Genomic DNA, 9,064 nt, shown 5'->3' on the forward strand with positions numbered 1-9,064 from the left:
ATTGAATGAATGCACCTGACAGCGGCGCGTGCGTTTAGAGCGTCGTTCGGTTTCGTTTTATTGCTGATGTTAAAGCGCTGCCTTTCACTTCCGCTGCTTGCGAACTTGTTCGGATGCGTGCATGTCGGAATAAAATATGACAGAGTCACATTTGCATCTCGTTCACTCCTCAGTCCCGTCACCCGCAGGAAACCGATTACTGCTCAACGCGCAGAAGTCATATAAAGCATATGCATCATTCACAGAAGAGCACGTGCTTGACAAATTCATTTATCGTAGTTAAAATGTTTATTTGCACGGGCTAGTTTTGATATTAGGCTGCCGCTTTGTTCCAGCACGCTTTGTTATAATGCAGAATGGACAGGTCAGGGAAAGTTCATCGTGTTTTGTTCCTCAGGCATCATGTCCAGTCGAGGTGGGAAGAAGAAGATCACCAAGACGTCCAGGTCTGCTAAGGCTGGCGTGATCTTCCCTGTGGGACGGATGCTGCGCTACATTAGAAGAGGGCTTCCCAAATACAGGATCGGTGTTGGAGCTCCGGTCTACATGGCTGCAGTGCTGGAGTACCTGACAGGTACGATGCGTCTGTAACCATCTGTATATCGATGGTAGCATCGGAAGCCTTTCTGTCCTCACGCGGTGCATGCTGCTTTCAGCGGAAATCCTGGAGCTGGCAGGCAACGCAGCCAGAGACAACAAGAAGGGCCGCGTCACACCCAGACACATTTTACTAGCCATCGCCAATGATGAGGAGCTTCATCAGGTAACAAGTTCAGGATAAACTACTCTCAGACCACACATATTGAGTGTTTTGAATACTGGGAATGGATCAGTGAACGAGCTCTAAAATCTGAACCGATTTCAAAACAGTAGGCCTCGTACACCTGCTATATCTGTCGATAATTACAGAGGAAAAATTGGACATCAGCTGAGGATCACGCGTTCACAGCAAGCTCATTGCTAGAATAAGCATGATGAATAAATGTCTATAATATTGTTTGAAAAACCTCGGCATGATTTTCTGGGAAATCTGTCGGCTCAGACCGACCACCACCTGCAGACGGGCTCTGAAACTCACAAACTCCTGAAATGAAAGACCATGAAGTCATAATTATCTTGATCGGATGTGTTTTTTACATTAGTTCCTGTCTCTCTGGTGCAGTTGCTCAGGGGCGTCACCATCGCTGCCGGAGGGGTTTTACCCAACATCCACCCAGAGCTGCTCTCTAAGAAGAGAGGGTCCAAAGCAAAGCTCGAAGCCGTCATCACTCCTCCACCAGCGAAGAGGCCCAAGACCGCCAAGAAAGCAGCTCTCAAGAAACTGGCCACCAAAAAGTCCTCAAGAGTAAAGGTATTCACGGAACGCGTCATGCTAACTATAACACTAACCATAACACGTTATACCAACTCTAATGTGTCAAGCTAACTCTAACCCTAAAACCTCATACTAACTCATGTCATCCCAACCCGTGCACGTCATCTAACACGTTATTTGAACTCCAGCAGGTCCAACAGGTATTACTAACTCTTACATGTTACATGCTATACCATCTCTAACATGTCATACTAACTTAAACACATCTTACCAAGTCTTACACCTTAAATGAACCCTAACGCATTATATTAACTCTGAAATGTTATACTGTTATAACACGTAAGCAGTGTCTGGTTCAGAAGTCGTTTTTAAGGTTGTATTAAGTGCAGTATCGGCTGAGGTCTGCTCTGTTGTGTTGTTGGTGTGACAGAGACGGACGGCGACGGCCAAAGCTACAGACGGCAGCACTACAGCAGGTGACCCGGCCGATGGCTTCACTGTCCTCTCCTCCAAAAGCCTGTTTCTCGGCCAGAAGGTAAAGCTTCTAAGTAATAATTTGCATCTTCTGCATCGTTTTGCTGTTTTATGAGAACGCCTGTTGATGCATCGATTACAGATCCTGCTGATTCACATGCATCCATCTTAATTTGTTTTGGTCAGCTATCTTTAAAATGCTAAATGAAGACTGAATTGTGCTCACTGATCACAGGACAGCCGCTGATGGTCTGAAACCTTTGGAGCACAAAGAAAATCTTTCAAAAAATCTTTCAAAATACCTCTTTTGGTTTTCCACAGAAAAAGATCATGCAGGCTTAGAACAACCCGCGTGCACTTAAATGTGGTTATTAAATGATGCTTTTTGTATTTCTTTCACCAGAAAATAAAAGAACAAAATCAAATATTTGAGACGGGGATATCTGGTTCAGTCCACACAGAATGGATTAGGTTAAAACATGAAGCTATGAATTCTTGTTTTCTGCGAATTTGAACAAATTAAAGTGAGTTAATGCTTAAAACAAGAAAAAATATGTCAATAGGGACTGAAAAAACTCCTAGGTAAATGTTTGTTTACTCTTATACTGAAGCTTGATTTGTGTAACTGGGAATAAAGGGTGCTTCAGCCCACCGAGACACGTGGAGTTGACTCTGAGTGAGATATCACAGCTACGTGTGCAACTCTCATTCCCTTCCTCAGGGACCTGCTGCAAAGAATCAGAATACATACACGTCCACGCGTGTCAATGCATCCTGAATCAACAATGCGGATGCTGCATTGCTAATTATGTTCATGGCTTTAGGAACTTCCTTCGGCATCCAAACACAACGAATCCAACACGTTCATGTTTAGCTGCTATTTAAAAACATGGTGGTCAATAGTGTTTTATTGGTCACCGTTACGCTGCCCCCAGCCCCAGATGCAAGAGGTTCTTAATTCTAGCCAAGCAATGTTTTGGTTCTACTTAAGAAACACTTTTCCTGGTTCCAGCTGGCTGGCGAAAAATGAAGAACTACACAAATATAAACAAATCAGACTTCAGTATCAGAGTAAACAGGAGTCTTACCACAGGAGTGTTCAGTACAATGGGAAAACCTGTTTTCTTTGAATTACAGATATTTGTTCTCATCTTAAACATTAACTCATCATTTTTATTAGTTCCTCAAGAAAATAGGACTTCTTGTCTCATGTCGTTTTGCGTCTGTGTATTGATTTAAGAATCTTTAGACATGCACCCTAACGAGACAAAATACTAAGAGCATCGCTTTTTTGCAATGTGATGTGATGGAACAGTAAAAGTTATCTCTATGTTCTAGTGTTTTTGATCAAAGCCATTAAAGCCTTAAGCTCTTTTGTAAAATGTTCTAAAAAAGTAGTTTAATATAGGTCTCTGAGATTAACCAAAACAAAACGGCTAATGCAGCGTTTAGTTTGACCTCCTAGGCTTAAGAACAACACATTCACTGACCATTGACTGACAGACGGTGACAAACAGAGCTCAAACTCTCGAGGAAGTCGACTGTCACGCACAGCGGCAAACATTCTGTGCAGCTTTTCTGGAAACTGATGTTAGACTGCGTACGGCCTGCTCTGCTTTACTCTGTCCTGATCTCTCTCCATCCTGCTGCATGATCTCTCCACAGCTCAATCTCATTCACAGTCAGATCACTAACCTGGCAGCCTTTGACGTGGAAGGGGTTATCAACCCCACCAATGCTGACTTTGACCTTAAAGGTGATTTAGGTGAGCGCTTATAGCTGCCGTGGAGCCTCATGTTCATTCAGACGCTGTAGATCTGCTTTTATGGATCCAGCGGTTCACATCTGCTTCTAATATGGCATTGTTTGCCTGCCTGGAAATCCGTGTGTTAAAGTTAATGCTGTCATTTTTGTTCATATTCAGTCACATTTCCAGGGTCTTTAATTGGTAGATGGGCTAAACTCACACGTCCAGGTTACATTTCACCCTGAAATCAAACAAAAACCATAATAATGTAATTATTAGTAGAACTAGTAGAATCTGTAATGAAATAAATCTCATTCTCCTTCCGGTCATGGTTTTGTAATCGGGGATCAAGCACCAAAGGTGTGTATGCACTTATTGTATGTTGTCGTCTTCTTCCGCTCCGGCCGCCCATAGAACCGTTTTGCAAATAGTTGTGAAATTTGGCATACATATAAAAGACCGTCTCAACATTTAGCCCACCAAAGTTAGAGTCTCTAAATCATACTCTAGTGCTCCATTTAGATTTGTGCTAATAACTTATGAACCATTAAGGCTAGAAACTTAATGTCCCATGGTCTCACCCTAAAACACCAAATGACGTAATTTCCCACAATTTAGTATTTGTCTTTTTACGAGCTCTTCCTAGACTATTTGTCCAATCTTCATGAAAATCTAATCACATAATTTTCAGCCCATGTCAATTAAAACGTTGATCAATCAAATGGTTTCTGAATGAGTGTGAACAAATTTGTCGAAGAGCAAAGTAGACATGAGCCTGTATCTCTGCCACTTAATTTTTCTTTGTTAGCAAATAACTTCTTAATGTTTTGGTCCAAAATCACAAGACTGGTAACGAGATATTCAGAGAGGCAGAATTGCCATTTAGCATTTAGTCATGAAATGCAAGATTGTACAAACTCATGATTTATTTATTTTTATCCAGTCTGAGTAAAATCACCTTAAAATGTCATTAATGGCTCTTTATTGAGGCTGGTTTGATTGTTTCTCACTCTGCTTCTTTATTGCTTCTCTCAGCTAAATGTCCCTTTATTCTCAGTGTACATGCTGAATACTGTAGCACCTTTCTTTTTTTAGCCATTTCGATGTATCTTTATTTTGTGTTATTGAGAGTGAGGGTCACTGTACACAGCTGTATTCACTTTCCTCATTCAATATACACTCGTCAACATCTGAAGTGGGTCAAAATCGTCCTAAACCCTTAAACCGATGTGCGTTCTTGTCTTAGAAAAACTTTAATGACCCTTCTCCTGATTCGGTGGTAAAATGTGACCAGGACAGGTTTCCCAGCAGGTTTTTGTGATCGATCAGTCATCTCATGAATGGTTTCAGCAGTCTTGTGTGTGTGTGTGTGTGTGTGTGTGTGTTTTCTTTTCCAGTCAGACCAGTCTTTGTCTGCTCGTCATGGTTTCACCTCATTCTCAGCTTTTGTCCCTCACTGTACTTGTTTGCCTGTTGTTGTAGCTGCAAGTTGTGCAAGCTGACATTGCCACCATCGAAAGTGAAGCGGTTGTTCACCCGACCAACTCCACCTTCTACATGGGTGGTGAAGTAGGTAAAGGAGCAGTTCTGCTGAAAACACCACAGCTCTGCCGCTTTGACTCAAAAGTAATAATGATAATGGCATCTTGTCACGTTTGCTCATTGAAAACAAGGTATGCAACATGTCTAAGTGGCACAGTTGTATTCATGCTTAGATTTGGTCTTATTTTATAGATTTAGTTATATGTTAACTACAAAAGAAAATGAAGATTAGCAGTTAAGTTTCATTGGTTTGGGTCATTTGGGTAATGCTTTACTTTCTATCTGGATTTCTGTGGCAGTTTTTTAGTTTTAATACTAAGAGTGCTGTCATCATGTTTTGTTTTGTCTCCAGATGTTGAATTCTCATTTTCATATAGCTGTTTTCCCAATCCTTCACTGATTCCTTTTTAATATTAATAGTTACAAAGTAATGTACACTTTTGAAAAAAGATAAGGGATCAGAAGAAGCATTTTCATTTCTTTCTTTTTATAAAATACTTGTTCCGCCATCATTTAATCATCGCCATGTCGTTGCAAACCCATATGGCACTTCTCATGTGGAATACACATTCATACTCATTAAAATAACAAGATTTAAGAGCTGCGTCAGAGAGAAAGATTATCAGGGAATAATAAGATCTGTTCCACACACAAACCATGATAACGCTTCAGAGATATTTGCAATAATAAGTCATAGATTTGTGTCTGGAAAACTGCAAAACGTGTGTGTGTCTTCCACGCAAGAGAAAAAACCTGCGGGTTTGGAGTAACATGAGGGTGTTTCTTGTAGTGATGAAGATGCTCTCGTGTCTAAAGCTGCTGTCACTCGACTCCAAACAACAGACAGCTTTCAGGGTTCACTTCACTGACTGCACACACATCAGTACCTCATTTAATAGAATTAAAGCCACGGTTTAACGGAATATGTAATAATCCTTAAAGAATATGTAAAGGTATGGTATTTGTGTTAAAAGCGCCCTGCTGTTGGGGATAAAGGCACACGGTAATTAACATGATAATTAGAAATATAACCTACGAATAAAACCTCCATCTTTGAATAATTTTCGAAGCATAAAACTTAAAGGCTTATGCATTTCTTACTGAATCAATTAATGGAGCGTAGCTTATGACAAAACCGAGAGTGATTTAGATTTAAATCTGAGTTTAAACTTTTTAACAGGATTAAAGGTAACCTATCTTAAATAAACCATCATTTTGATCCTGAATTTATGTTCTAAGTGTAAACCTGCTTATTTTTAGGTTTGGTGCAGCGGAGTCATGAGATGAACCTTGATTTAAATCTAACCCTGTTTGTTGTAGACCACATTCATACTAAAAAGATTACAAAACAATATTAAGACAAGAAATATATTACTGTTATAATACTATATACTATACTGTGTATAAAATAAAAACCAGGTTTGTTGGGCTCAAGACTTGTCTGGTGACGTGGTGCTTTAAAGGTGCTGTATGAAGGTTTTTGTCTCTACTAAAGCATAAAAATACTAAAATATGTTTGCAGATGTTTAAACTGCATATATTTAGTTAACTTGTTTATCTGAAAAATCAATGCGGCAGTCAGTTATTCTCTTCTGAAGGTGTGACACTGAATGTCTTTCTTTTCATTCGTCGTCATGTGCACTCGTTCCTGTCGGTGCCGTCAATCTGGCAGCCTGCGTATGTGGAGACTGACGAGGAGGGTCCGGGTGAAAAGAAACACTTAGGTGTCCTTTCTACATACAGCAGCTTTAAAGTGAGCCAAAGTCCGAGTGAACGGAGATCCCCGAGCTGACGTGGTGTTAGGGTTAGCTGGAGTGACGCCGCTTTAGACACACGAGTGCTCGGCGTCACAGCTCCCTGTCTCTGGCAGGCGGCGCTCTCGAGAAGATCGGAGGAAAGGAGTTTGCGGAGGCGGTTCTGGAGCTACGCAAGAGCAACGGCCCTCTGGAGGTGGCAGGAGGTACATCTACATGTCAAGTCAGCTCCAGCTGTAACGAGAGACGGGATGCTTGTATGAATTCTTCATTATCTGTGTGCTTCCTCAGCGGCCTTGACCTCAGGGTACGGTCTTCCTGCTAAGTTTGTCATCCACTGTAACAGTCCAGGCTGGGGCTCAGATAAATGTGAGGAGATGCTGGACAAGACGGTGAAGAACTGTCTGGCTCTCGCTGACGAGAAGAAGCTCAAATCCGTGGCCTTCCCTTCCATCGGCAGCGGCAGGTACAGCTTCAGAAAAAAATAAATACAGAAACTAAAGTCATGTATCGTAGCGCAAACATTAGCACATCACATTGTGTGATTCATTTGAATACTGCTCATTTTCAGCAGAGTTTATTATTTTGACCACATTTGTCTCATTAAACTCCACCCCCTGCAATAACATAAGAGCCCCGCCCCCACACTTCAACATCCAATCAGCAACTGGTGCATAGAAGCAGGTCATCTTCATTCAGATGTGCTTCATAATGTAGAAGACAAATTAATTGCAACTTATTATAAACATTAACTTGGTTTTGTTAAATAAGTATTAGTTAGCAGTGAATATATTAATAGGATGTACAGCAGGTCCAATAAGTATCAGACATGTCACCCTTTTTTATATAATTCTAAAGGTTCTGTTGACAAAAGTTCCATCAGATGTCAGTAATAACCCAAGTATTCCATACATACAAACAAAACAAATAAGTAATGTGTAATAAAATGGAATGACATGGAACTATATTAATAATAGATTAGTAATAGCTAAATGCTGATTATTTTTGCGGCCTGTCTTTCTGTGTTTGTCCTCTGTAGAAACGGTTTTCCCAAGCAGACGGCCGCTCAGCTCATTCTGAAGGCCATCTCCAGCTACTTCGTGACCACCATGTCCTCCTCCATCAAGACTGTGTACTTCGTGCTGTTTGACAGCGAGAGCATCGGGATCTACGTGCAGGAAATGGCCAAACTCGATGCCAACTGAAGCACAAAATCCTCTGGAATAATTCTTATTTTATGCTTGATGATGAAGGTTGGGGGGGTGAGACATATTTTTGGTACTTTGTTCTAATATCAAAGGTTTGGAGTCTTTTATTTGATTTTTAACAGAGGGGTTGGTTTAGTTTTTTTGACTGCTACATAATACATGCTGCATAATTTTGTCTCATTTGTTCTGTTGTTTCTGTGTATCACAATGTTAAAATGCATCTACAATAATTGAAAACAATATATATATATATATATCTCTATACATATATGACTTGTGTAATTTGTGACTGCTGTCAGCAGATGGAGCCCTATGTCCAGGATTATATTTTAGGTGATCTACATTCAGTAGACAAAAGAACTGTGAAGGAAATGTTTGAATAAGTTGCTGTTGGTAGTTTATTTCATACGTTTTCCTGTGCCGACTATTCATGCGGTTTGCTATACCTTCAGACTCATTCTCTCGTATGTTGGCTTCCTCGGCTCTTATCCCGGGGTCACTGGCAGTCAGCGGCGGGTCAGTTTCCCAGCGCAGACCTCCTCGAAGGGCACCATCTGAGGACTAATCCACAGGAAATACGGGCAGCTCTCTCCTCGTCTCCTCACAGAAAAATCTCCCTAAATTCAAAGCATCTGTAGGCATCTGTTGGAAAAGGGCCGCTTTCCCAGAGCTCCGGCAGATGATTTTCTTATTCTTTGCATGTAGAAAGTAAGCCTGGGGGGGGCAGAGGACTATATGAAATTAAAACAAACATCAGCGGGATCAGGGAGGGTAAATAGCCAGTCATCAAAGATCATGCTCGTGTACATGAAAGGAGTGTAATATATCCGTTATTTAGAGTGGATGTGGTGAATCTGTTTGGTGATCGCTCATACTCGTGAAGAATGTCCATTCAATATACTCCCAGCCACTCAGATGTGACTTAGAGAGAGAGAAAACAAAAACAAGGAAAATCCTCATGTGGTACGAATTCTCTTCTTTTAACTCTATTTACTTATACAGGGCGCTTGTAGTGTTAAAGCTC

General features: G+C 40.9%; 1 protein-coding gene across 2 annotated transcripts; it reads left to right on the top strand.

The window, feature by feature from the left end:
• The first annotated feature begins 397 nt into the window (after window positions 1–397).
• On the top strand, window positions 398–8,304 carry LOC122326628 (core histone macro-H2A.1). 2 transcript variants are annotated; one of them, XM_043221679.1, is made up of 8 exons: window positions 398–574; window positions 657–763; window positions 1,163–1,351; window positions 1,746–1,850; window positions 3,455–3,554; window positions 6,949–7,038; window positions 7,124–7,298; window positions 7,872–8,304. In XM_043221679.1, exons 1-8 carry the CDS (start codon window positions 403–405, stop codon window positions 8,035–8,037), a joined length of 1,104 nt encoding a protein of 367 aa, XP_043077614.1. In that variant the 5' UTR covers window positions 398–402; the 3' UTR covers window positions 8,038–8,304. The 2 variants fall into 2 exon arrangements, with proteins under 2 accessions (XP_043077614.1, XP_043077615.1); XM_043221680.1 differs by lacking the exon at window positions 3,455–3,554 and adding an exon at window positions 5,019–5,109.
• The last annotated feature ends 760 nt before the right edge of the window (window positions 8,305–9,064 follow it).

This window comes from Puntigrus tetrazona, chromosome 21 (genome assembly GCF_018831695.1).
Source record: "Puntigrus tetrazona isolate hp1 chromosome 21, ASM1883169v1, whole genome shotgun sequence".
Lineage (NCBI taxonomy): Eukaryota > Metazoa > Chordata > Actinopteri > Cypriniformes > Cyprinidae > Puntigrus > Puntigrus tetrazona.